The following is a 27,661-nucleotide window of genomic DNA, read 5'->3' on the forward strand; positions in this document are numbered from 1 at the left end:
GGGGTCCTTAGGGCAAGCCATTGGTGCAGCTTCCTTGGCAGCCGGACCAGGGACAAGGGGACAATTCCGAGGCACTGGACGTCCAAAGCACTTTTTGGTGCCACTGCCAGTGGAAGGAGGAGCCCTCAGGCTCATCCCTGTGGGTCACACAAAGACTCCAAAGCAAAGTTGAGGTTTTTTCCTGCTTCTGCCTGGCCTGATGCCTGAACTCCCCATGTTTGGGTTCCTGTCTGCCTTCCCTGTCCCAACCAGAGCTGCACCAATGGCCCGTACAAAAGGGGCTGCCATGAGCTCATCCTGCCCCAGGCAGGGCACACCTGGGGCTCACCTGGCACCCACAGCATTCCCCAGTGCCCTCTCCTCACCTTTGCTTGGGGAAAGCCTTTTTCATCACCTCTAAATTTGTAGGAGCCTGCCAGGTAATCAGCCACACTTGGAGGAACTTTTTGCACTCCGTGAATTATGAGGTTTGGGGTTTTATTAATTCCATGAGGTAATGGATTAGAGTTGTAGCCAGATCCACGGGAATAATTTAATCACAGGTGAGAGGTGTGAGTTTTGGGTGGGAGGAGAACCTGGGTGGTGCATGAAACCTGGTGGGCAGTGGCAGAGACAGCTCCTGGACGTGGGCACCAGACCTAAGCACAGTTTGTCACACTTCCCACTGCTGTTCCAGTTATCTGTGCTTCCCAGGACAACTTCCCAGCCTCCAAGGACCTCCTGCTGTCTCCAGGACTGGTTTCTGCTGGTCCCACTGGGCTTGTTCACAGAAACTGGTGCTGTAATTGCAGTCCCACAGGGGGGCAGTGCCTGTTAGTGTGAGCAAGGCAGAAAAGCCACCAGAGGTGGCACCTCAGCCCCTTCACCCTGACCCCTGTGGCCCTTTTGTACAGGTCTGGGGATGCAGGGAGGGGGGAACTGCTCTGTTTCTCCAGGTTTTCCATCTCAGAGGCTCCATGTTTTCCTTCTGTCTCGGGAGTACTGTGGTGATTTCCACGTCTCTGTTGGGCTCTGGGCACCCAACAGGACCCAGCAAGAAGCTGCCTGAACACCCAGCCCGTGCCCTGTGCTCTGCTGGGGGGTGTAGAGTAGAAGAGGTGTTCTTTTCCTCTTGCTGGTTGTGGTTTCTTCCCTCTGCTCCTCCCCTGGAGTGTGTCAGTGTGTGAGGTTCTGATTCCTCCCGTGGGTTTTCCTCTCTGTCCTCACCGTCGGTGTCACCCACAGCCACTCTCTGGGCTCTGTCCCTCCTTCCTGGTAAGTAGCATCTGGTGAAAATCAACTCCTGCTGTCGTTTTGCCCTGGAAAAGGAGGCTGGGCTGGCTCTGTGGTTTCACACATGGTGGTTCCAGGCAAATTTATGGTTTGAAAAAGGCAGATACAGCCACGGGAGCAGAGCGGAGAGCCTGGAGCGCTGCAGGACTTAGGCCACATTCCCTGCCCAGGTGACAAGGACAGAGCGTGGCTTTCATCCTGCCCTGCACCAAACGAGGCAGGGAGACACACAGAGGCTCATCCCAGCCTCCCACTGAGGGATGTTCATCTGCTTTCCACGATTTCCAACAATTAAGCCCAAAATCCCCACATGTACTGCACAGTGCTGACTCCCAGGTCAATCAGGGCAGTGTTCTCCTCCATCCCAAGTTTTCCCAAAGGAATTCCTTGGTTATGCCCTGCACTCAGGGGCTTGTTCTCTGCAGGATTTTGTTGCCAAAGAGTAAAAAGGTCTCCAGCCTGAACAACTTGGAAATTATAATTTCCTTGGTTAGCATGCAGGACATGCCACCCCCACTCTGCCTCTGCTCCTGTTTCATTTGGCACCAGACAAATACAGAAATCCTGGGGTTTAGGTAAAATACTTCACCTGGCTGCTCAGCAGATTATTTGCTTCAAGCAAAACTTTTATGATGCCTTCCATAATTTTTCTTATATTCACTCCAGGTTTCTGAACCTCTGGATTTTGTGTTATATGCAGTAACTGATAGCCAATATTTCTGTTCAGAACAATCCATTAATTTTAATAAAAGTATATTTAAACCTCTACTTCTATGATACCCAGAGAACATTAGATTTTAACTGGGCCTTCTGGTTGGCTAGAATTGATTGTTAACATATTTAAATGCTTGTGAAAGCAGGAGGAAAAATGCTGCAACTGAAAAGGCAAATCAGGAGGTGAAGGGATTTTATTTTCAGTCTTGGGGAGGGTTTTTGGAATGCTGTAGATTGATAGAAATTATCATTAGAGCTAGGAAAAAATTAATGCCTCAACACAGGATCAATCAGGATATTTAGAATCCCGGTTTTCTGTGAATTCCCTGCCTTTTCTATGTCATTCAGTGATTTCCATATTTAAAACCCCCCACAGAAATGGTGTGGAGGAGATGGAGGAAAATCTACAAAATTCCTTGAGCTACAGGAAGCTCCTTTCACCCCTGGGCCCTGCCCCACTGGAGCTGCAGCAGAGCTGAGGTTTTTAGGCCCAATTTTGGGCAGTCTGAGCCAGGCCCATCCCAATCCCTGTCTGAGGAGAGAGGTAGGTGCCTCCAAAGAGCCCATCTGAGGCAGGGACTGAGGAGAAGTTGTGTGGCACCAGCTGCTGGAGCTCAGGTGGATTTTGGAGCTTGGGGTCCTCTCTCCAGCTCTTGCTCTGTGCTAAAGCTTCCTCCTGGTGCCAGGAGCAGGAATTAGCAAGTTCTAAATGAGGATTTGCAGCACAATCCCCCCGTGGCTGCAGCCAGGCCTCCCCAGGGTGGCAGAGGTGGCTCCTGCAGGACGTTGGCGGTGTGAGTACCAGGGAGCCATGGAGCTCCATGCTCATCGCGTGCCTCTTGGTCACCTCTTCCTTTTGGCTCCCTTTTGGACTCTTTGGTTGTGTCCTCATTCTCCAGAGGGTGGTGTGTCCATGGTTTCCACAGCCCTGGAGCTTGCCTGGTCTCCTCCCTGTCTGCACCCGACAGGACGCGGCCTGTACGAGTCTCCTCACGATGTCTTTTATGGTTTCTCTGCCCGTTTGGTTTGATTTTCCTTTTGGTTTGGTTTTTTTTTTTTGTTTTTTTGGCTTTTTCTTTTCTCACTTTTTGTTTTCTTTGTTTGTTTTGTTTTTTTGCATGTGCAGTTTTGTAAAGCAAACTCGAGGTACTGTATCTCGCAGCTCGTCAGTCTCCAGCGTAAATTCACCGTGAGTTGCTCTCTGTTACGATATTCACTACGTGGATTTCTCATTTAGAGCTCTGTCAACCTCCCCCTTCTCCTGGTGCCTTCACTCTCCCTGTGTTCTTTTTCCCCAAAAAATCATTCCCATCATTGTGGAAAGCCTCCAGACCAACATCCAGGGAAAGGACTGGAAGGTGTCATTGTCATTTGATGCTTGTGATTTGTGAGCAACTCTTGTGTTCCATACATTGACTGTGACTTTTCCCCCTCTTCCTTCCTCCATTTTTCTCCCTTAATTCCTTTCCATCATTTCTCCTGAACTCTTCTCCTCTCTTCTCCTGTTTCCCCTCGTTTGATGGTTTGTCTTGTTCTCACTTGTATTTCTTTCTGTTCTCTGTGTTTACTCTGTGCTGGGCTGTTTGCTTTGATGTTCCACCAGTGTTTGCACTCTGGGTTCCGTGGGAGAACCAGGAGAGCTCTCTTGGAGGGAAAACTGGAGGAGGACTTCAAAAGAATTCTGGAAACGGGGTCCAAGTGAGACTAAATTGGAAAACTCTTGAAAAGCTGGTTATGTCTTTGCTCTCTGACCTTCTCGAGCTGGAGCTTAAAGCGACAGATTTTGTCCTAATGAGGCTCTTGGCAACTCCTCTGGAGCTGGAGTTGAGCAAACACAGTGGAAAACTCTCTCTCACTCCATGTGCTTCCTCCCAATCCAATCCTGCTGGCTGTGCTGTGGGTCAGGGTGTGCTTTGACACCAACAGGTTGGTAAAAACATCATTACTGCTGCTGACTAACCCCAAAAACTCCTCATCAGCTCCTGTCCCACCCCCACGAGTGTCCTTTGGGTTATCCTTTAACTGTGTGACCTTGTCTTTCTTCTTTAATGCTTTTGGAGACTCAAGTAAGTGCAATTCCAGCCTGGGGGTTTGTCCTGGCCCCACAGCAGGCACCAAGGTACTGTGAAGCCAAGGACCTTTTCCAGCAGCTTTTCCAGCAGCTTCTCCTCCCTGATATTCCCCTGGGTGTTTGGGGGTTCTTTGTGCACTGGTGGATCTTGGACAAGCTGGGATTTAAAATATGTTGATGCTTTCTGTGAGTTTAACTTCTGTGACCAAGACTGAGCTGTTGTGACTGCCCAAAGTAGATGTGACCTGTCTGTGCCCAGGTCTGATGGCTCATGGGGAAAATTGGGGGAATAAATTAGATTTAGTCATCTTTTGGATCATTTCTTCCAATGTATTTCCTGACTGCTGGGAGTTTTGACAGACAAAAAGGTGCAGAGAGGGCTCAGTGACACTTTGGGTGCCTCCCACCCTGACAGGATGGAGAAAGGGAGGTGCTGGGAGCTGCCTTCAATCCAAAATTTCAATTTCCCCCAGCAGAAGATACCCCAAACTGCTCCAAATCAATGTTTTGCCAACTGGCCTTTAAAAAAAAAAAATACAGATTTTGTCCTCTTTTCCAAATTTCTAGAGGCAGAGTTGCCTTTTATAAAAGGATGAAATCGAAGTGCAGGTACCAAAATCCTTTTGTAAGGAGGATTTGGCCACATTTTGAGGCAGTTTTTATTGGGATTTGTTGTTAAATCCCCACCAGAACAGAGAATTTAACTGCTGTGACCAAGACTGAGCTGTTGTGGCTGCCCAAAGTAGGTGTGACCTGGCTGTGCCCAGGTCTGATGGCTCACAGGGAAAATTAGGGGAATAAATTAGATTCAGTCATCTTCTGGATCATTTCTTCCAATGTATTTCCTGGGAGTTTTGACAGGCAGAAAGGTGCAGAGATGGATGAGCTGAATGTGCTTTTTTTCCTCAGTGAGTTTTAAGGAGAGTTTCCCCCAAAACCTCCAGAGAGATAAAACATTGGGCTTTGTGCACACCAACCCCAAAGTGAAATATCCCATTGTGTTTTCCAAGTGGAAAATGGAAACGTGGAGTGTATGAACCCTGAGTTCATGAACAGAAAATAGGATTTGAGCGGAAAGGTTTTGTTGTATTTTAACAACAAATTCCCTTTTATCTGAAACACAGAATTTCACAGCCAGTGTGTAATGTGTGGTTATTTTTAACACTGAATTATTATCTTTCCATAGGCTGCTTTCATTCATTATTTACTGCAGCAAAATGTTAAGGATTTCCATGAAGTGCAGCAGTGATTTCAAAGGTTGTGGGAACAAAATCTTGAATCATTAAGGAGTACCCTAAGATTAGAATCTGACTAAAAATACACTTCCCTTTCTTAAACAAACCACACAGTGCTTGCAGGTTTTATTTATACCAATATTAGTCATTGATTCATTAATATGAATCTTACTTGATTCTCCAGGAATTGCAGGGTTTTCTTTCCAGCCACAGGCAGGAGTTGTTTGGTGGTGTTTTAACCCAAGGAAAACCAGTGGAGCTGGTACCAGCAGTGATATCTACAACATTTCCAGCCTGGAGGGTCTGGGGATAGAGAAGAGCCTTCAAAGAGTTCCAAATATTCCTGAAAATAGGGGTGGGGAGTAAAGCAGTGAATTACCAGCAGTGTTTGTGGGATGTTGGCAAGTCAGGAGTGATTTACAGAGCAGTTTCCTTAATGGCTTCAGGAGCGTTTTAAGCAGCCAGCAGTGAGCAGGGTTCAGACGAGCAGTTGGCTTTATGTTTTTTGTGGAATTTTATGGGTTTTATGGATTTTTGGGTTTTTTTGTAAAGTAAATATTGGTTATCACAAATCCTCTTTTTGATCAGTTCAGACAAGCCCTGCCCTGCTCGAGGTGTAGCTGGGCTGTGCCTGCCCTGATTTGTGCAGAATTCACTGCCCCAAATGAGGGGGAAGCAGAGGAAATCATTTTTGCCCTGTTGATGTTTTTCCATCTCCTCTAAACCCCTCCTGTTGCTGCATCTCCTCCTGGGCAGGGGGCTGGGCTGAAGCCCTGCTTTGCTTTAAGGGGTGCCATAGATCAGCTCCCAGGCTGTCCCCATGCCCAGGGAGCACCAGGAGAGGAGGAGCTGCCACAAATCCCGAGCTCAGTGGCTGTGGGGACTCAGAGAGAGCCAGGACTGGATAAATCCAGCCGGACAAGCACCTGCCACTCCTGCTGCTGCTCTGGCTCTGCAATTCCCAGCGCTGTCCCCATGGGGCCCATGTGCTCAGGTGCTTTGCCCCCATTCCCACAGCATCCCTGGCTCTGGCTCCTGGGTGGTGTTTTTGGGATGACAGGATTGAGGAGGACAGGATTTGAGATGCTCCTCACTGCTCAGGTGTGGTGGTGTTCACAGGGGTCCCAGGACGAGGGAAGAGATGAGAATGTTGACTCCATGTTTCAGAAGGCTGATTTATTATTTTATGACATATATTATAGTAAGAGTAAATGAAATATTAAAACTATACTAAAAGAATAGAAGAAAGGATTTCATCAGAAGGCTCGAAAGAAATAGAAAGGAATGATAATAAAATCTTGTGACTGATCAGAGAGTCCGAGCCAGCTGACTGTGATTGGCCATTAATTAAAAAAAACACATGAGACCAATCAAAGATGCACCTGTTGCATTCCACAGCAGCAGATAATCATTGTTTGCATTTTGTCCCTGAGGCCTCTCAGCTTCTCAGGAGGAAAAATCCTAGCAAAAGGATTTTTCATCAAATATGTCCGTGTCATTCTGGAGATGGAATTGAGCTCAGAGGTGCTGCATTTTCCTGGTTGGGTTTTTACCACACTTTGTAAATATCCTGATTTGCCTTTTTAAAAATGTTTTTTGAGCGTTTTCCTTGTGGAAAGAGGAATGGCTGTGCAGGCATTGCCTCTGCAGCTCCTGCTCTGGAGCTGTTGGTGCCCAGAGCCAGCGGGTGGCTTTGTGCTGGGGGGTTTGGCACTCGCCTCCGTGGCCTGTGTCAGTGTTAAGGATGCAGCTCATTTCCAGGTGCTGGGAAATTCCAGCTTGGAATGTCAGTGCCTGATTTACCCAGGGATCTGAGCTGGGTTGATGTGTGCACTGCCTGCTTCCTGCAGGTTCTCAGGAGGGCACTTCCCTGGCAGCACCTCTCACTTAGCCCTGACTGATGGGCAGTGGGAACAGCTCAGAGATCATTTAAAAGCTGATTTATGTCCTTGGTGGAACTGAAACACAAGTGCAAAAACCCCTCCTGCAGTGGCACAGCTCATTTCAGAGCTGGGCTGAGGATCAGCACTGAATCCCGACCTTCCTCCTCCTCACCTCCAGCCTGATTGAAGGGATTTTCTTTCCTTCTTGGCTGGTGCCTGGGTTTGAACAGACAGGTGTCTGCTAAGGAAGGCAGGAGCCTCTCTTGAAACGGAAAATGTAAATCCCTCCTTCTGAATTAATATGATTTTGAAATTAAGAGGCTCTCAGGCAAAGATACAGGAAGAGAATAACAGTTCTTTAATAGGAAGAACTAAAAATACAAATGCAATAGTACAAAAAAAAAAAAAAAAAAAAAGAAAACAAACGACTGTCAGGGTCAGAGCATGCCCTGCCCCCCTGTGTGCCAGGGGGTGTCCCAGCCCCATCCCAGGGGGGCTCAGCCCTCCTGCAGTGCCAGCTGTGGCTCTGCTGCAGCAGGGATCCTGCACAAGGCGGGAGTTTTCCTCTGCAGCTCCAGGGCTGCTGCAGATGGGCCTGGGCTCCCTCTGGCCATGCAGGGCAGCAGAAAGCTGCTCCTCTGGCAGTGCAGGGGGCAAAGGCTGCTGTGCTGTGCCAGGCTCAGATTGGATCCAGGCAGGAATGCTTGGCTCCTGCCCTGGGCGCAGCATCTCCCCATGGGATGCTGGGGTTGGATCAGCCCTGCAGGGACACTCAGTGGCCATGGACAGCAGAGATCTCCTGGAGGGAGGGTTGGCTGTGGGAGAGAGAAAGAAACAACTGCCCCAGGGACAGCAGAGAGCTGCCCCAGCTCTGACAGGTGGGGATAGAACACACAGCCCCAACCACCTCTTGCATTTCCAACAGCTGGGATGGGCTCAGCACAGGCAGCAGGCACAGGCTGTGTCCATGGGAGCTGCCTGAAGATTTTCTCACTGTTTTCCTTTGGGACACTGAACTTTGTGTCCCAGCCCTGCTGGTTCCTGTCCCATGGCAGTGGAGCACAGGATGGAGCAGGGGGTGCTTGTGCTCCCCCCTCTGCTCTTGGGTTTTAGATAAACTGGAAGTTTCAGCACAAAGTCACTTGTCTAATGAATCATTAAGGCTGATTATCACCTCAGTGCTGCCCAAAGCACAGGACAGAGGCCAGTCCCACCCCAGGACTTTCACTATGGAGTGAGGAATATTCCCTAAGAACAGAGGTGTTTGTGGCAGCATTCAGAGCTCAACCAGGCACAGAAAATCCCTCAGCTTTCCTGAGCCTGGCTTTGAAGAGATTTGTAGCCCAGTTGGGTTTAGCAGAGCTAAAACCCCAGGATGCCCAGCACAGGCAGCTCCATCCCTGTGAGAGCTCTGCAGAGCTTTTCCTGTGACTTCCCATGGGAAATCCTTGGACAGGGCAGCAGGCCTGGGCAGTCAGAGGCTCTGCTCATTCCTCATTCCTTCTCAAACCAAGGAAAGCTGCTGAGGAGTGAGAATATTTTAATTTTTCATAATTTTGAGCTAAAGAAAATGGTGAGTGCCCACTGTAATGGGGCTATTCATCCTTGAAGGGAGCTCTGCCTCGGGAGGAGCCTGTCCCCCCTTGAGTGTGGGATTTGGGATGAACAGGGCTCTAAGCCATTTGTCCAGGACCTTCTGGTATTATTTACATTTAGAACTGTGATTTTTATCACTTGTTTTCCTGCCATGGTGCAAATGGGGGACTCAGCTGCTGGACAACGAGCCCAGAACTAGGCAACAGGGCGTAGATATTTAATTTTGGTGATCAGCTCTGATTTTGGGACTAAATGAGGTTTCTTCACATCTGCCTGGGTGCTCTCATGAGGGCTTTTAGTGATTTTTTTTCTCTTTAGCAACACCAGGCAGCAGCAACCTCAGTAAAGAAACAATTCCCCAGCAGAGCCCAGAGACACAAAACCGTTCTGACAGCTCCCACTGTGCCACATGAGCGTGGCTGGACGTCACCTCCCCGGGCTCTGTGCATGGTGACAGGGCCAGACAGTCCCAATCAGCACCAGAACACGCAAAAGCTGCTTTTTTCCACTGCCAGGGGAGCCCAAAAATGCGTAAGGAAGCTGTGTTTGCCTCCCATGTGGGCTCTGCTCCCTCCAGCTGCACAGCTCAGCCTGAAGTGTGGGGAATGGAGGTGTCAGAGCAGGCTGGGAGGAGGGAAATGCCTTCCCTGGTTTTGCTAGAAAAAGTTTCATTAAGGAGGTGCTGAGCCTCCATGAGGTTAAATCCAGAACTCACCCTGGCAGCCAGTGGAAAGCAGAGTTTGGCTTGAGGTTTGTAGGAGAAAAAGAAAAAGTTGTCCCTTCACAGCCTTCAAACCCTGGTTGGGTTTGTGGTCACTTTGAATGTGGTGGTGAGAACCCAAATGCTGTGCTGAGAAAATCCAAGCATTCAGGCCGTGCCAGAGGAGGTGTCCTGGCCACAAGAGGTGACAGAGATGAGCAGGTGTCTCCAGGTGGTCCCATCTCATCTTCATGTTGGGATACTGAGATGGGGAAGGCTCTGGAGGGGCCACACAAGGAGGGACTGAGGGCTCTGGGGTTGCTCAGCTGGAGCAGAGTGAGGGCAGAGCTCCCCGGGGCTGCAGCTCCTCCCGAGGGGCAGCTCCCATCTCTGCTCTGGGCCAGGGACAGGAGCCAGGGCACGGCTGGGGCTGGGCCAGGGCAGCTCAGGCTGGAGCTCAGGGCAAGGCTCTGCCCCCAGAGGGTGCTGGCACTGCCCAGGCTGCCCAGGGAATGGGCACGGCCCCGAGGCTGCCAGAGCTCCAGGAGCCTTTGGGCAGCGCTGCCAGGGGTGCCCAGGCTGGGGCTGCTGGGGGGGCTGGGCAGGGACAGGGCTGGATTTGATGATCCTGATGGATCCCTTCCAGCTCAGGATCTTTCATGGGTCTCTGTGTGACTCTCCCACTTTTCCTGGTGCACAGGACAGTTTTCCTTTCCTACTTGGACTTTTCCATTCTCCATTGATGTGTGGGCTGGCTGGTCCATGCTCACCTGGAAGGATGGTGTGGATTTAGAGCAGTTTTAAACCTGTTCCTGAGCCAGCAGGGCAGCACAGCTGGAAAACAAGCCCTGGGGCTGGCTGGAAGGGGAAGGGGCTGGTGCATCCTCAGGGATAGGTTTGATTTTCCCTGCTCCTCCTGCTGATCTAACTTCTCTTGCTCACCACTAATTTCCTCATCCAGATATTTCCAGGTGGGGAGAAAAGTGCTGCTAATTTTGGGAAGCTTTGCGGGCTGTTCCAAGGCTCTGGCTGGGGTGTGTGATTTTTGTGTGCTGACGTTTTAATCCTTCAGACTATTCCCGAGGCTTCCACATTTCTGAAACACAGAATAACTCCTTTCCAGAGGGCTGATCTCATAGTGTGTGGGCAAACTAACACGGATGATCCTGCTGGCTTTCCTGCTTATGTTCTCTCTCCATCCCTGTTACTCCTTTGGTTTGACCCTCTAATTCCCCACCTCAGCTGAAAATTCCCTTTTTTTTTTTTAGTTGGCATTTAGGGAATTGGCGCGAAGTTGGGTGCTGACTTATCACCTTTCTCCCACCCTTAGCAAGCAGCAGAATTCCTCCAAATCCAAGTCGGTTTGGGAGCAGAGGACGAGCCAGATCCGGATGCACAACTTCCGAGCCAGCTGCGAGGCGCTGTACAACGAGCTGGACCCCGAGGAGCGCGTCCGCTACGCCACCACCCTGCACATCCGTCCCGACATGAAAACCCACCTGGACCGGCCGCTGGTCGTGGAGCCCCGCAGCGAGGGCAGGAACAACCTCACCAAGCTGAGCCCCGTGGATGTCCAGGAGGTGGCGGAGCACCCCAAACCCACCTCCGCCGATGGGGCAGAAGCGCCGAGGAAGCACCACCGGCATCGGGAGAAGGAGAAGCTGGGAGAGCAGGAGAAGGGAGATGGCACCAAGGAGGAGAGCGGCGAAGCCGGGGCTGGCACCAAGGAGGAGCGGCACCGGCAGCACCGGAGCCGCAGCAAGGAGGTGGAAGGGGGCAGCAAGGAAGGGAAGAGCGACCGTACCAGGGGGCAGGAAGGGGGCAAGAGGCACCACCGGCGGGGCTCGGTGGACGAAGGGGGCGAGAAGGAGCACCGCAGGCACCGCAGCCACCGGCACTCCTCCGACCGGCCCAGCAAGGAGGGCAACGGCACCGCCAACGGCGCCCGCGGCGAGCGGCGCTCCCGGCACCGCGGAGGGTCCCGCTCCGGGAACAGGGATGGAGAGCCCGGCGCCAAGGCGGACAGCGGAGAGGAGCCCCACCGGCGGCACCGGCTCAGGAACAGGGCCCTGTCCACCTATGAGTCCGTGGAGAAGGACGGCGGGGAGAAGGAGGGGGAGGCTGGCGAGAAGGAGCACCGCAATCACCAGCCCAAGTGAGTGGGTGCTGCCAGGCCCCGCCTGGGTCGGTTCAGGGGTCACAAAGCCCCAGATGTGTTCCAGGAAATCCCTTCTGGCCTCCCCGTGGCATTCCCTGCTGTCCCTCTGCCCACATCAGCCACCACCACAACCTGCAGTGGGGGAGCATCAGGGGTGGGACAGTGGGGACAGACGGAGACGAGAGATCTCTGGAGCCAGGTCTGGAACTTGGGGTTTATTGCAAAGGGCCTGGGTGCAGGGTCCTGCTGGGAGCTGCCAAACACAGCTCAGAGCAGAACTGAGAGAAGAGAGGGGGAGAGAGGATGAGAGGGTGAGAGTGTAGAAGGGTAAGAGAGCGAAGTTCCCATTACAGTACAATAAATCTTCTTCTGTGTTGAATATTCTAATTCTCACTAACCAATCTAGTCCAAGATACAAATCCTATAGCATTTACATACAGCCTATAAGAATCATTACATTACCACACTGTGTTACATTTTAAACCCTAAAAACTCCTCTTTGGGCCCCTTCTGCCAAGCTGTAGGGTCTGCTCTGACCCTTGGGCCTGTCTGCAAGCAGAGGGTGTTGTTCCATCAAAAGGGGATCACCTTCAGCTGGCCACACCATTGTTTTCCAGTTGTTCAGTAACTGAGGTATCTCAAAGCTTGCTTTCATTTCAATCTCACTTATAGTTTCTATATTCTCAAAATCTTTTGCCAGGCAATCATATTTATCAGGCTTTCCTGTTTCATCTTCCCCAACACTGCAGTTCTGTTTTGCCTCAGTCAGCAGTGACAGAGGCTCCCAAAGACGATTTTGGTTCATAAAATAGCTCAGGTTTAAGGCAGAAAATATTCTTGCTGTAAACACCAACAGACCCTGTAGGACACCAAGTGAAGCAGAGAATTTCCCAGCTTCTGAAGGGAAATTTCCTTCCTTCTGAAGGAAGCTCCTGAGGGACATCTATTTAAATTTCAGCCAGCCTTGCTTACAGCCCTTTGATTTTCATTTTTAATGGGGAGCCTTCAGCTGCACCACCAGTTGTTCCAGCACATGGCCTCTTCCATTAAGAGCAACGATGGCCCCTATTTGCTTTAATTCTTATGTAAGTCAAGTGAGAAAAGCAGCCCTGGTGAAGCATTTGGAGTAGTTAATAAAGAAGGATAGATTGCCTTTTCAGCTTTATTAGTCTGATGGAAAAGAAATTGCACTGGGATTCTTTAGAATAGAGTTCATGTCACCGTGGAGAGCCGTGAGTGGCACTGAGATAATAATTTTCCTGTCTAAATTATCTTCCTTTCAGCTGAATTTCCAAACACTCTGCCTGCTGTTCAGCGTGCTCATGTGCACGGGCTCACTTCCCTCCTCACTGGAGCAGAGCTGCTGCTGCTGCTGCTGCTGCAGAGGAGAGCAGGAGCCATTTAGCTGCTGATTGCCACGTTCCAGAAAGGTTCCAAAACCGTTCCAAAAACGGGAAAAGAGAATCAGCACAATTAAATAAGGCCTGGGGAGAGTGTTAGGGAGCAGTGTGTGAGGATTCATCCAGCAGCTGCTCTGGGGAGTGGCTCCTGGCACTGCTACATGGTCCTGGCTTGGGAGCATCATTAAAGTGACCCTAGGGATGTCCAGTGCCACAGTCCCCTCCTAATGTCGGGATTGGGGTTTGGCCTGGGATGTCTTGGAGAGAAAGATCCCAAATTTTGCTGTCAGAGGTTGTCCTGTATCAATGCAGGGAGCCCCCAGCCAGGGAATAATGTGCTCTGGCTCCATGATTCAGAAGGCTGAATAATTGCTTTATTAAGCTATATTATATTACATACTAAAGAGATACTATACTATACTATGCTATGCTACAGTATATACTATACTATACTATATGGATACTACAAAGATACTAAAGAAATACCTATAACTGTCTGCAGAGACAGCCAGGACACAGTTTTGACCCAACTGGCCAAGGAATCAAAGCAACCCTCACTGGTGTCCAATTAACAAATCACTTTGGGTAAACAATCTCCATGACACATTCCACATGTGCCAAACAACAGGCACAGCAAATAGAGATGAGAATTGTTTTCTCTTCTTCTCTGAGGTTCTCACTGCCTTCCCCAGGAAAAATCCTGGGCGAGAGAATTGTCTCTCTCTGCTCAGAGAATGTGAGCACCACAGTCCTGCAAGGGATTTCCATGGAGGAAACAAACCCAGCACGAGGTGCAGCATCAGGCATCTGAACCTCTCCCAGGCCATGTTGAACAAATCTTGCTTTTTCCTAGGGAGAACCAGTGTGAGCTGGAGGCCAGTGGCAGTGGGCCTGGCAGTGTCCCTGTGCACACCCTGCCCAGCACTTACCTGCAGAAGGTGCCTGAGCAGCCGGAGGACGCCGACAACCAGAAGAACGTGACCAGGATGATTCAGCCCCCCCTGGACAAAACCACCACTGTGAACATCCCTGTCACCATCACTGCCCCTCCAGGGGAAACCACTGTCATCCCAAGTGAGTGCCTCTGTCCCCTGCTTTTCCTGCTGTGGAATTGCCAGGAAATCCAAATCTCCAAGAAGTGAGGGGGGCTTTCCTGGGATCTGCCATCCTTGAGAGAGGCAGCCAGGGAGCTTTGTGATAGAGGAGCTGTAATTGCCACATGGACTGCAGGAACTCAGCAAGGGTTCCTGGTGGCTCTGGAAAACACCTGAGACTCCCTGGAGATGGCTCAGCCAGGCCACACCCTGTGTGTAAGGGAGAGGTGAGGGAGCAGGGAGAGCAAAATCCATGTGTGACCCTGCTGCTGGGGATCCTGTGACATTCCAGAGCCTTTTACAATCCTCTTGGAGCAGATCCACCCTCCCTGTCCTTCTCCAGAGCTCTCTGCCTTGGGTCTATCAGCACAGATTTACAGATGGTTCCAAGATGATCCTTGTGCCCAGCCAGCACCAGGCTGTTCCCACCACCTTGGTGCTGATCCCTGGCAGGGTGGGAACAGCCTGGAGAGCTCAGGAGAATCCCAGAGGGAAATCCAAGAGGTCCACATTAAACTTCAGGCTGTCAAGACTCTGCTTTCCAAGATCTGGCAGGGTCTCTGTGGTTTTTCTCTGTTGTCAGCTGCAAGATTTATCTTTTTTTTTTTTTTTTTTTTTTTTATTAGTATTCCTTCTTCTTTCTCCTTTTTCCCCCCTCTTCAATGGTTATTTTCCTATATTGCAGTGCTGAGTTCCTGTCAATCACAATTTATCAGCTTCTCCCTTTCTTGGCCATTTCCTCTGGATCTGACTGGAGATCCAATAAGGAGTTTATTGAACATGTCACTCAAACACAAAGAAATGTCATTTTCTTGCAAAATAAAATAAAAAGTAATAACAGCCCTGCACTGAATGCATTCCAAAGGGTGGGATTGTTGGACTTTAGGTCCTGGGAATTAAGGGAAGAGCCTTTACACGTGTCTAAGAAGAGAATTTGCAGCATAGAATGTTACCCAGTTCATAGATGGGAAATTATCTTCAGTAAATTATCCCATAAACCCCCTGCAAGGGAAGTCAGGGTGAGAATTGTAGAATTTCTAACCTTTGGGAAGGAGGTTGGGAACAATCTCAGAGAAGGAGATCCCAAAACCTGCTGCAGGATGGAGCTGCTCACCTTTGCCTGTGGGGAACTCTGACCAAACCAAGGTGCACGATGCAGGCACAGCTCTGGAGAGTCCAAGAAGTCCTTTCCATGTTTCTTTTCCTATTTCTGGGAAGTTCAGAAATCTCAGCCTTCAGATTATTAAACCTCTTCCATGAATCTGCTCTTTCATGTGTTCCAAAGCCAGTTGTGCTCCTGCTCCACGGGAAAAAACCGAATTACGAGGCTGGTCAGACTTCCTTTTGATTTTATTTCAAAGATCCCGAGCTGATCCCTCTCCCTAAGAATTTGTGCTCTTTGGGATGGGTTTTCCAGCCCCAGTTTGGCAGCTCTGGGCTAAATCAGCTCATGGTTTCACTTCCTGGCTGTTCTGCTCGGTGCTCAGCAGCAGCGAGGGGCAGGGAGTGATAACGATCCGATGATTGTTCATCCCATTTAATCAGCACTTCCCAAGGCTGTTTGCTCTCCCAGCTGCACTGCTGCCATTTCCAGCTGTTCCAGGCAGCAGGAAGCCTGCTAATCCATTTTTAACCCTCTCCTTCGTGTTCTCCCTCAATTCCCATTTCCAGTGAACAACGTGGAGTTTGAAAGCAAAACGGAGGAGAAGAAAGACGTCGATGACCTGACCAAAAATGGGCCTAAACCAATCCTGCCTTACAGCTCCATGTTCATCCTCAGCCCCACAAACCCGTAAGTTCCTTCAACACCAATCATGGGCTCTAGGTGCTTCAGAGCAATAACATGAGTGGGATTTTCATCTCTGAAAACACACTGGGGCATGAAATAAAAGCCTATTTCTGTGGGTCAGATGCTGTTGTTCTGTTAGTTTTCCTGGGGGGATAAATTATCAGGACAGGGAAAAGAAAATGCTTTGGGCAGACTCTGTTGGTTTAGATCCCAAAAAGTGAGAGCACAGGTGCTGTTGGGAAAAGATTTTATCAGGAACAACAGGTTGAGGAATATTCCCTCACTGTTGGGAAAAGATTTTATCAGGAACAACGGGTTGGGGAATATTCCTTCACTGTTGGGAAAAGATTTGATCCGGATTAGCAGGTTGAGGAATATTCCCTTACTGTTGAGGAAAGATTTTATCAGGAGTAACAGGTTGAGGAATATTTGGATACCAGCAGATTCCTGCAGGTTCCTGAGCTGGAATTCCTGTTCTTTCCATAAAGTGGTTTGCATCACTGTAAACTTTGAACTTCTGAGAAAACCCGGATATTTTTTATTTGTCAGGGCTGAGAGTGGGATCTGCTGGGGTTGGGGCATTTCTTCCCCTTCAGGCAGTGCTGCCTCCTGGGGAGCTTTGGGCTCCAAGCTGGAAATTCTGAATCTGTTCCTCTGCAGGGCTGTGGAGTTGGAATTATTGTGGCATGAAGGGTGTGAGTCAGTTTGAGCATTTTAAGGGAGAGTTTTTGGGACTTCTGGAGATCCCCTCAGAGCAGAGGTTTCTCTCTGGCTCAGGTAAACTTGTACTTGGAATTTCTCTCTGTCCAGATACCAAAGGGGAGCTCAGGCCCTTCTTTGGCAGCTGGATTGAAGAGAAGGATGAGTTCTCCTCCTGCTGCTGAGGGCTGTGACATCCTGCGCAGTCCTGGGACAAAACAGGCTCTGACTTCTCAGATTTGACATCCAAAAAGCCCCTGTGGTACCCCTGGACCCTGGGCAGGCTGAACAGCACATCCCAGAATCCCAGAATCTCCTGACTGAGCTGGCAGGGACCCACCAGGATCATTGATCTGGCTCCTGGCCCTGCACAGACACCCCAACAATCCCACCCTGGCCATCCCAGATTGTCCAAATGCTCCTGGAGCTCTGGCAGCCCTGGGACCATCACCTGGGGAGCCAGATTAGGTTTATGGAGTTTGGCATGGATGCATGGATAAGGAAATATAGGGGGATACAGTATGAAGGTGGTAGAGAATGTAATCTTATCCCAAAGAGTTGCAGCTGAACCAATTACTAAAAATTAGGAGCAGGCCTAATGTTAACAGGGCACACCTGTAGAAAATAAGAACAGTGGTATAAAAGAGGGGATTGGTGGGATCAGGAGTCAGATGGCTGCTGCAAGGACCAAGAACAGTCAGTGCTTAGAGGAACTGCTAACAGAAAACATTGAGGAGGTATGAAACTCTGGCAGTATGGAATCCTTGCACTATAATGATAATAGAACTCTTGATATATAAGACAGCACGGAAATGGTATTTCTCTAATATTTGGTCTTCTTGCTGTGAAGTGACCACCAAAAATGAGCTGGGAAAGATGTGCCAAGGCAGCAGGGCTGGGTGGGGAGCGAGAGCTGCTGGGGCCAAGGCTCTGAGCTGAGGGCTGGGCAGGCACAGAAGCAGCAAAATTTCCTTGTATCTTATGGCTGCTTCTTTTCTCTGCCTTCATCCCAGTTAGGACCTTCTGAGCCTCAGAGTCCAGGATCTGGGGGTTCTTTCAGTTTCTTTGTTGTTTCAACTTCCTTCAGCTTTCACTTCCCCCCCAGGAATAAAAAGAAAAAAAGAGCTGTGCTGAAAGACAATTGGAAAAACAAAGTTCACTAGCAGAAAAAATGTGTTACAAGCAATCCAAGGGGGAATACCAAGCCAAAGCTCAAACTCCAGGAATGTCAGCAGCTTGTTTGTCCTCTGGGCAAGGTGCAGAGCCAGCTGCATCCCCCAGGGGTTCTGGCTGCTGGGAACAGAGCTGAGAGCTCTTTCTGGGGTCAGAAGCTTTTCCCCACTCCAGTGCTGCCACCTCCCTTCCAAGCCCTGCTGGGATCCATGACCCAGGTGCTGCCAGAGGGGAAAACAGCTCAGGGAAGCAGAAATAAATTCCTTTTTTCCCCAAGTGGCACCACCCTCTTAGAGCACACAGGGCTGTGAAGTGATTTCTCAAGGCCCACTGGCAGTTCACAAATGCTCCCACATCTCACTGCTGGTTATGAACAGTGAGGGGCTAAAAATAGGGGCTTGTTACTGCTTTGATGAATTGAGTTTGATGCACGAATTATGGCTCCAAATGGTATTGGAAATGTTGCCTTTCACTTCTGTGGCTTCTCAGGGCATGGAGATGATCATCTTCTCCTGGCAGATTGAAAACCACAGTTAAGGGGTCCACAAAAGCACTTTTCTCCAGGTTATTTTCTATCACATTTGCTTCCCTGGTATTTGGAACTCTTTTCCACTCTGAATCCATTAGCAAGCCAAAGAAAAGGAGTATGTAAGTAGATGTGAAAAATAGACTTTAATTCTCAGTGCTCAGATATTTGCTTAGAGAAAATGGGATAGAGGAGCTGAAATACATTCTCAGATAACAAAGTTGTTGGCAAGTTAAATCTATAATTTGATTCTCAGGCTAAGTCCTTTATTCAGCTGACAAATATGGTGCAAATGCAGAGCTCTGTGTGCAATTAAGGATTTGGGAATTGTGGTCAGAAGGAATTATTAGCTGCAATTTGTGAAGACTTTTGGATTGCTTAGAAATGGGAGCATTTACCATTTTCCTTGGACACAATTTGTGAATAAAAAGATTAGGTGGAAGTAATCAAATCTATTCCTGTAAAGTATTTGTGCTGTAAAGTGAGAGTTGGAGTAAAGTGCAAGCAGAGAGAGATTGGTGGGAGGAACACTCAGAGCCACAAAGGCAGATTCAGCTGAGAGTCTCAACATTTTAAAGGGATTAGTTGACACTAAAAGGATTTCAAACCTTGTTTTGAGCTCACGGGGTGTTAACCTGGCAGCTCAGAGGGAGAAGGACGGGGGAGTGCCATAAACATAATTTGCAGAATTGAGTGTGGATGCTTGAAAGCTCTCAGTGCTCTATTGACAGATGGGTGGAGAGATAAATAGATAGAGAAATAACTAGATAGGGAGATAAATAGATCAAGAGATAAGGAGATGAATGGATGTTGCTGCCTTGCAGAGGGAGCAGAGATCAGTGCAAAGATGTTGAACTCCCTTATTTATCTCTCACCACAGATCTGATGCAAACTGGAATTTCTAGCCTGTTTTTTAATTTCCTTCCCATTGTTAGGAAAATTAATCCACAAACACCAGAGCTTTATGTCCAAAAAGGAGACAGAGGAGTCTTTTCTGGCTTTATTTGAATAAAGCAAGAGGCCATGGGGCATTCCCCTGGGATCTCTCACATTTTTGGAGGATGCAGCCTCCTTTTTATCCCAATTTCCAGCCACATTTCCCTTCTCTCTTTCCCCACTGGCTGAGGTACTTGAGAGGTACAGACTTCCCAATACACCTGATACTGAAGATTCCCCTCTAATGTACAACTCTCACTTTTAATTTTTAATTCTTATGGAATTTAGGGGTTTTTCCCCATTGACTGAGCTACTTGAGAGGTACAGACTTCCAGAACACCTGATCCCAAAGATTTCCCTCTAATGTATAACCCTCCCTTTTAATTTTTAAATATTACTGAATTTAGGGGGTTTGCCCCATTCCTTCTCTCATCTTTCAATGTCTAATTTCATTTATCAGCAAATCCAAAGTTTATTTGTAAAACCAAATATCTTTTTCCATTCACCAATCAGTGGAATCCTTCCCAGTGCTATTTTATCTCCCAGCAGACCCACAGCTTGTTTGTAGATACAAATCCAGCTATTCCTCTGCCCATGATCCCAGCAGGAGTCCCAGAGGTGCTGCCCCTGCTGGGTTTGTGGCATTGTCCCCTCTCTGAGACCCCTGGTGTGCTCCTGTCCCCGCAGGATCCGCCGCCTGTTCCACTACATCGTCAACCTGCGCTACTTCGAGATGGTGATCCTGATCGTCATCGCCCTCAGCAGCATCGCCCTGGCTGCAGAGGACCCTGTGCAGGCCGAGTCTCCCAGGAACGACGTGAGTGCCACCCAAAATTCACAGAATTCAGGTGCTTTTCTCCTCCCAAACTTCCCGGAATCCAGGTGCTTCCCTCTTCCCAAAGTGCCCAGAATCCAAGTGCTTTTCTCCTCCCAAAATGCCCAGAATTCAGGTGCTTTTTCTCCTCCCAAAAAGCCCAGAACTCAGGTGCTTTTCTCCTCCCAGAATTCAGGTGCTTTTCTCCTCTCAAAATGCCCAGAATTCAGGTGCTTTTTTCCTCCCAAAATGCCCAGAATCCAGGCGCTTTTCTCCGCCCAAAATGCTCAGAATCTAGGTGCTTTTCCTCCTCCCAAAATGCCCAGAATTCTGGTGCTTTTCCTCCTCCCAAAATTCCCAGAATTCTGGTGCTGTTCTCCTCCCAAAATGCCCAGAATCCAGGTGCTTTTATTCTCCCAAAATTCCCAGAATCCAGGTGTTTTTCTCCTCCCAGAATTCTGGTGCTTTTCCTCCTCCCAAAATGCCCAGAATTCAGGTGCTGTTCTCCTCCCAAAATGCCCAGAATTCAGGTGCTTTTCTCCTCCCAAAATGCCCAGAATCCAGGTGCTGTTCTTCTCCCAAAATGCCCAGAATCCAGGTGTTTTTCTCCTCCCAGAATTCAGGTGCTGTTCTCCTCCCAAAATGCCCAGAATTCAGGTGCTTTTCTTCTCCCAAAATGCCCAGAATTCAGGTGCTTTTTTCCTTCCAAAATGCCCAGAATTCAGGTGGTTTTTCTCTTCCCAAAATTCCCAGAATCCAGGTGCTGTTCTCCTCCCAAAATGCCCAGAATTCAGGTGCTGTTCTCCTCCCAAAATGCCCAGAATCCAGGTGCTTTTTTCCTCCCAAAATACCCAGAATTCAGGTGCTTTTCTCCTCCCGTCTCACGGCCGTTCCCATCTCTGCAGGTGCTGGCCATGCAGAATTAGAGCTGCCTTTGGGAACACACTCCAGTTATCTTTGTTTCACTGTCAAAATGCTCAAATTCCTGCCCCTTTCTGCTGCTTCAGCCACATCTGAGCCTGAGAGCTTGGAAATCAGGGGTTGTGTGGCTGATGTGGCAAAGCTGGCACCCCGTTCCACACAGGGAAAGGATCCCTAGAACCTTGAAGATCCTTAGGGAAAGGATGTTCAAACATTTCATTTTGAAACACCCTTTTGCCTTGGTAAACCTGCCAGAAATGCACATGCACTGGAGCCAGCCTTGGGTGCAGTGTGGCAAGGACTGGGAAAATGCTGCTTTAAATCAGATTATTCAGGTTTGTGCCTAAATTATCTGCAACCCTCCCACCAGATGATTTTTGTCCATCCCAGCAGATCCATCCATTGCTGGATGAGGTATTTTACTCCTTGCTCATGTGCAGGTTATTTCAGTGTGTGGCCTTCCCTAACACACATTTTTCCTTCCTACTTAGGCTCTGAAATACCTGGATTATATATTTACAGGAGTCTTCACCTTTGAGATGGTGATCAAGGTAAGAACTTTTCCAACTTTTCTCACCTCCTCTTTCAGATTTATTTGTGAGAAGCTGGAACAGGACAGAGGTGGGGAGGATGGAGTTGGGAGCAGTTCTCAATCAGATGCAGCAGCTCTCCTGGCTGAAATCTCATATTTTATGGAGGAAAATCAGGATATCTTTAGGAGCTGTGGCTGTGTAAGAGGATAAAATCTGTGAAGAACCAGGAGCTGACAGACCTTGCTGAGACGCTCCTGATTCTTCCCTTTGGAAGGAATATTAATAACAACTGATTCTTAGTTTTTCATGTTTCAAAAGCTGAGAATTTATCTTTTGCTCAGTAGGGTGACAGGTTTTGCCAAGACTATGGGGCAGTAACTTCCCAGAGAGCAAAATTCCATAAAACCAGGGTTCAGTGCTGGGGTAAGGCAGGAATTGGGTTTTCCTGTCAGAGCAAGATGCAAAAGAGATGCAGAATAAAACCAGGATTAATGCATGTGTGTGGAAAAAAATCCTAGGGAGCGGTGAGAGCTCTCATTTCTACAGCTTTAGGTTGTGGTTTGTTAATTTGAGCTTCATTTTTGGGAGAGTTTTCTTGCCTGTTAGAGAGGAGCAGCTTGGCTGAGTATCTCAGCAATTTCTGAAGGGTGCTTTGATCCAGAACCTTCTCCTGCCCCTTGGCAGGGTGGATTTGGGCCATGTTTAATTAAAACTCTTCCTTTGCTGGGTTTTCTCTGCAGATGATTGACCTGGGGCTGCTGCTCCACCCTGGCTCCTACTTCCGTGACCTGTGGAACATTCTGGACTTCATTGTGGTCAGTGGGGCCCTGGTGGCTTTTGCCTTCTCGTAAGTTCATTTTCCTCCAAATTCCCAAATTCCAGAGAATAAGTGACAGAGGGGGCAGGAGGCTGTGTGATGTTTGTGGCTCCATTCCTCAGTGAAGTGTTCAGTTCCTGCCCTTTTTCCAGGGGGTGGGAAGAAAAGAATAAACCCAGCTATATTTGTGTTGTGGAATCTGGAGAAAATCCTGCCAACTTTAGGCTGAGTCCATTCACTGCTCATTCAAACACCGAGCCAAGATTTTTGTGACTCTTTGGCCAATTCTTTTCAGGAACTCACTGTAAATCTTTGTGGCAGTCCAGTGTCTCCAGTCAGTGATCGTGAGAATCTTGAAGTGTTTTGAGAAAACAGTTTAAGAAATCAGCTGGTAACTCTGTGAACTCTTGGCAAACCCTTCTTTCCAGAATTGTGGATATTTATTCTGGCTCACAAACCTTTGCTATTTCTCTCCTCTCTCTGTTCTTCCACTGAGTTTCACTCCCTCCCTCAAACCCAGCTCTGTATTTTTGCCTTTAAATAACACCCCACGTTCTTCTTTCATGTCATGGAGGATTTTGAGCAACAAACACAGAGAAATAACTCCTTAAAAATTAAGATTAACTTCTCATCCGAGCCTTTTTCCTTGGAAACAACCAGAGGAAGAGCAATGCAGTTCCTTCCATCCTTCAGGAGCCGAGCTGGAGAATGGGAAGAAATTTTCCACTCGGATTGTTGTTTGCAAATCCTTTGCTGAGAAACAATGGGAGAGACCTGGAAGCAGGCAGAGGGACCTGACCACTTTAATCTTCTGCTAAATTAGCCCCGAGCAATTAGGGGAATGTTCAGCAGCCCGGTTTGTGACACCCTGATTAGAGGAGAGGAAATTGTTTCACTTGCTAAAGAGAATTAGCAGCTAATGAGAAAAGCATCCACCTTTGTCAGGGAGCCGTGGAGCGTGCCTGGGCTGCTTTAGACTGGCACAAATTTTTAAAGCAGAGCCAAATCCCTGCTCCTCTCTCAGCTCTGCACAAAAAAAAAAAGCACAAAATGTTGCCTTTCTGGTAAAAAATTCCTCAGCAGTTTTTTGTTTTCTGAGGCGTCGAAATTGCTGTCACATCCAGGCTGTGAGATTTGTGGTTTAGATCTGCTTTTTTTTCAGTGCAAATACAAATAAATACAAATAAACCCTCTAAGTTAAATTGACCAAGAAGTGGACAGGATCAATATTTTAAGGGACAGGATTGATATTTTAGGTGTGATTTTTGGAGATATTGAAAGCTGGGCTGTGCCGGATCCTTCACCAAATTAGTCAGGTGTTGGAAAAAATCATATCCAACATGCTGCTTTCAAAGGGGTGATGCTCTCCTCTCTTTAAACATTTTGTCCCTCATTAAAAATCAGATTTTTGGAGGAGCTGACTGCTCTGTCCTAAGCAAAATTATCTTGGTGAATGTACTGTTCACCTAAAATTTAATATCCAAAGCCAAGCTGCTTTTTTAGCTTCACTACACATGTGTGGGGTTTTATTTCCCTGCACGTGAAATATATCTGTGGAACATCTTTCAGAACTAGACTGACTTAAGCCAGACTGAGTTAATCAAAAATTTAACTTTAAAAAGCCATGTAGCAACATGAGAATTTAACAAAGCTCCTCTGAGTTGAAGAGAGGTAGAGAAGTAAAATAATCACAAAAAACAACACAACCCAAAGTCTGCAGCTCCATGAGAATTTCCCTTTTCCATCAGGAATTCAAATTTCTAAGGGTGATGGGAGAAGGGGCATTTTGGGAGCCCTTCAGAGCAGCTCCCTGTGCTGTGAGAACAAACCTCAGGCTCTGCCTTTAAAACATCTTCTCTTTGAACACCATCTTCTTTTGAGGGAGATTTTCCTTGCTCGGGTTATGGATTAAAATGAATAATTTTTAATCTTTCCGAGGCTTTTCATGCTCAGGTTTTCTTCTGTTGCTGATGTTGCGCCATGAATATCTAACAGCACCTCATCAGCCTCCAAATAAATTACTTGTACATCCCCTGCCTGTGCTTTGTAATAGGTGCCCCAAGCTGCTTTTATTTTCCACTGTGAGTCTTGAGCAGGGTTTTACAGCCAGGGACTGCATAAACCCTGCCTAGTTACTGTCTCCCAGATTAAAGTCAGACAAGCTTATTTGTAAGACTCGGGGAAAATTTGAATTTCTTCTGTGATTTTTCTGCTTTCTGTAAGCCCTGCTCCCCATCCCTGTTCCAGCAGGCAACATCCAATCCAGGGAATGCCTGCAGCCTCCCTGATGAGCCCCAAAGCTGGAAAATCAGTCATTCCTAGGAAATGGCTTTTTTCTGAGTCCTGACAGGGTGGAGAGCTGTGACTCCTGGTTTGGTTAAACCAGATGGACACACAGAGGCGGCTGAATGTTGATAATCCCAAAAAGGAGCTCCTGGAGTCTCTTTTTTGTTCAATCAGTTGGGTTTTTCCAGCAAATCCTTCAGCCTTGTCACCCTCCTCAGTGTCACTAAAAATGGGATTTAATGTGGCTGTCACCACTTTGTTTGCAAGAACCCACAACTGCCACGTGCAAGGTGGGGTTTAATTCATGTTTTTGGCTTCTTGCTGTCCACTGAAGGTGATGTGAACCAACTTCTTACTGAATTAACCCATCCGCTAAAAACCTGGGAATAACAAAGCTCCCTGAAATGCTCTCCTCTGGAATATTGCAGCAGCCTTCGTTAATTTAAGCATTTGAGATGGTATCAGTCACTTGTACAAGACTGATAAAATCCAGCTCTCAAAGCAGCTGTGGGTTTTCTTTCTGCCTGCAGCTCTTTAGAAGCAGCTCTGTGGTTAGAAAAATAAAAAATAAATTTCAAACAACACCCCCGGAGTGATGCTGGGAACAACAATATGATGCTGATAATAATAAACTAATGTTTTCCCATTCAGCAAAGCATTTCAAAGAGAAATCCCTTTCTTTTTCTGGAGATAAACATGCCACAAACACCCAGACATGTTTGAGTCCTTAGGGAAAAGGAAGCAAACAAAAAACCCATGGAATCTTGTCACCAAAATCTCTCAGCCCCAGGTGCAGAATGTACTTGGGAGGAACAGCTGAGGGAGAGAAGCAAAAATTTGGCCTGGAAAAAATTGGAACAGAGATGCCCAGAATTTCAGGATGTTCTTGGAAAAAAACAAATAATTGAGGTTATCCCTCCCAAAGTGGGAGAGATGTGGAGGTGTTTTTCCCAGTGGAAGGGCTGATCCAGCAGGGAATGTGTATTGTATTTGCAGGGACAGGCAGGAATGATGAATCTGATGATTTCACAGGACTAATTGATTATTTTATTATACCATATTATATTAAAGAATACTAAACTAAAGAATACAGAAAGGATCCTTACAAAATACTAAAAAGATAATAATGAAACTCGTGACTCTCTCCAGAGTCCTGACACAGCTTGGCCCTGATTGGCCAAAGAGTGAAAACAACTCCCAGCAGAATGCAATGGAACAATCACCTGTGGGTGAACAATCTCCAAACACATTCCACATGAGCACAACACAGGAGAAGCAAATGAAATAAGAATTGTTTTCCTTTTCTCTGAGGCTTCCCAGCTTCCCAGGAGAAAAACTCTTGGTGAAGGGATTTTCCAGAGGATATGAATGTGACAAATATGGGATTTCTGTGCAGTGCCCTCCCTTCCCCGCTGGTTTATCCCGTGGGCTTGGTGGGAGTGGGCCAGGGGCTGGGGGATCTCTCTGATGTTTCTGTTTGTCATTGACTCTGCTCTTTCTTTGTCTTCTCCTCGCTGGAATCTCTCTCTAGGAGTTTCATGGGGTAATATGTTCTTCCTGTCTCTTGCTGCTCTGTTTTGCCTGTCCAACCTGTGTCCACACACTTTGCCACTGTGGAGACAACCCAGCCATGTTCCACCCATCCCATTAACCCCTCTGTCCCTTTACTGCTCATTATCCAGTGAAATGTATTATTTTAACTCATCCATCCTGATTTTCCTTCAGCAGAGATAAGAACAGACTAAAATCCAAGCCAGGGAGTCAAAAAACCACATGGAGATATCTCTGTACCAACAAGATTTGAGGGGCTGACTCAGTGGGCACTGAGGGATGAGGTACAATTCATGAAAATCTTAATAACCAGGTTTAAAGAAGAATTTGGAGTCTCTTTTAGAGGATTTCACCTCCAAACAGCCAAGCTGGGAGCTCCAGGGCTGATTTAGTGCAGTGTGGACAGTGTGACCCAGCTGGGATCCAGGCTCTGATACTGGGGAAAGTCTCTGCCATGAAAACTGAGCTCAGGGAGCTTTTTGCAGGGCTGATTTGGGAAGAAGGAGGTTCCAAACATTGTATTAAACCCTGAGCAAGTGGCAGCTTTGCTGTCATGAGAGGCAGAGCTGTGTCCTCTGTCCCCACATTCCAGGAGCTCCAGGGGGATCCTCCACAGCGAGGAGAAGGATGCCAAGAAAAGCCTTTGATGGGGTCCAGGAAATTTGGCACTTGGTTCTTTCTTCTCTCTAGGAAAGCAGAGGATTTAGGGCAGAAAGAGGGTGGCTTTGTGCTTGGGCAGGGTGGGGTGACCTCATTTACTCTTCCAGGGAAGAATTCACTCTGCCAGGAGGATTCCAGGCTATCACAGAAGGCAGAGGCTCCACCTCACCCTGAATTTTTGATGCCCTGACTCTGAGGGGTGCATGTCACCTGAAATCAGAGCTGCTGGCAGCAGCAACAGGAACAAGCAGCTTCCATTTGAAAGAACCACTGAATTTTTAAAGGCTCTTTTATTTATTAAAGGGAGAAAAGGCGCTGCAAAGCTCTTGTAAAAAATTCCTAATGTTTTAAATAAACATGCAGCAAACTGACACAGAAAACAACAACAAAACAGCACTGGCCTAATGCACCCAAAAATGATCTAATGCAATTTTTTCTTTTTCTTTTTTCTTTTCTTTTTTTTTTTTTTTTTTATTTTTTTTATTTTTTGCTGTCTGCCTTCATCCTATGCTCCTCTTTAGCTCTTATTCAAGATTCAGCTGTCCTGAATGTTGCTGTTGTTATTCTGCAGTCAATTAAAACCTTGTCTTTCCATGGCAATTTGTTTTTGTTGTGAGGAATATTCAGGTCAGATGTGTGCTTGGATACACCTTTTGACTGAGTCCCAGCTCCATCTGGACCTTTTATTTTCTGGGACATCTGGCTTTATATGAAAGCAGGGAAAAAAACCCCAATATTTTAGAGGGTTTTAAAAACACCCATACCCAACCCTGAGGGTTTTATTTGACAGAAGAGTTGCAGAGGATCCTTTTAATTAAAATGCAATTTGCATC

At 47.7% G+C, this 27,661-nt stretch overlaps 1 protein-coding gene across 12 annotated transcripts in view; it reads left to right on the top strand.

Moving 5' to 3' along the window:
* CACNA1B (calcium voltage-gated channel subunit alpha1 B) overlaps positions 1-27,661 on the top strand; it is a 325,706-nt gene that overhangs the window by 228,976 nt on the left and 69,069 nt on the right. For 7 of the 12 annotated variants that reach the window (XM_063174370.1, XM_063174372.1, XM_063174374.1 and 4 more), the window contains 7 exons: positions 3,113-3,175; positions 10,802-11,626; positions 13,883-14,103; positions 15,795-15,915; positions 19,934-20,063; positions 21,473-21,532; positions 22,255-22,361. In XM_063174370.1, coding sequence (XP_063030440.1) covers positions 3,113-3,175; positions 10,802-11,626; positions 13,883-14,103; positions 15,795-15,915; positions 19,934-20,063; positions 21,473-21,532; positions 22,255-22,361 — 1,527 coding nt within the window. The remainder of the gene's footprint in view (positions 1-3,112; positions 3,176-10,801; positions 11,627-13,882; positions 14,104-15,794; positions 15,916-19,933; positions 20,064-21,472; positions 21,533-22,254; positions 22,362-27,661) is intronic. The other 5 variants (XM_063174375.1, XM_063174377.1, XM_063174379.1 and 2 more) reach the window with 1 other exon arrangement.

This window comes from Melospiza melodia, chromosome 22 (genome assembly GCF_035770615.1).
Source record: "Melospiza melodia melodia isolate bMelMel2 chromosome 22, bMelMel2.pri, whole genome shotgun sequence".
In the NCBI taxonomy this organism is placed as follows: Eukaryota; Metazoa; Chordata; class Aves; order Passeriformes; family Passerellidae; genus Melospiza; species Melospiza melodia.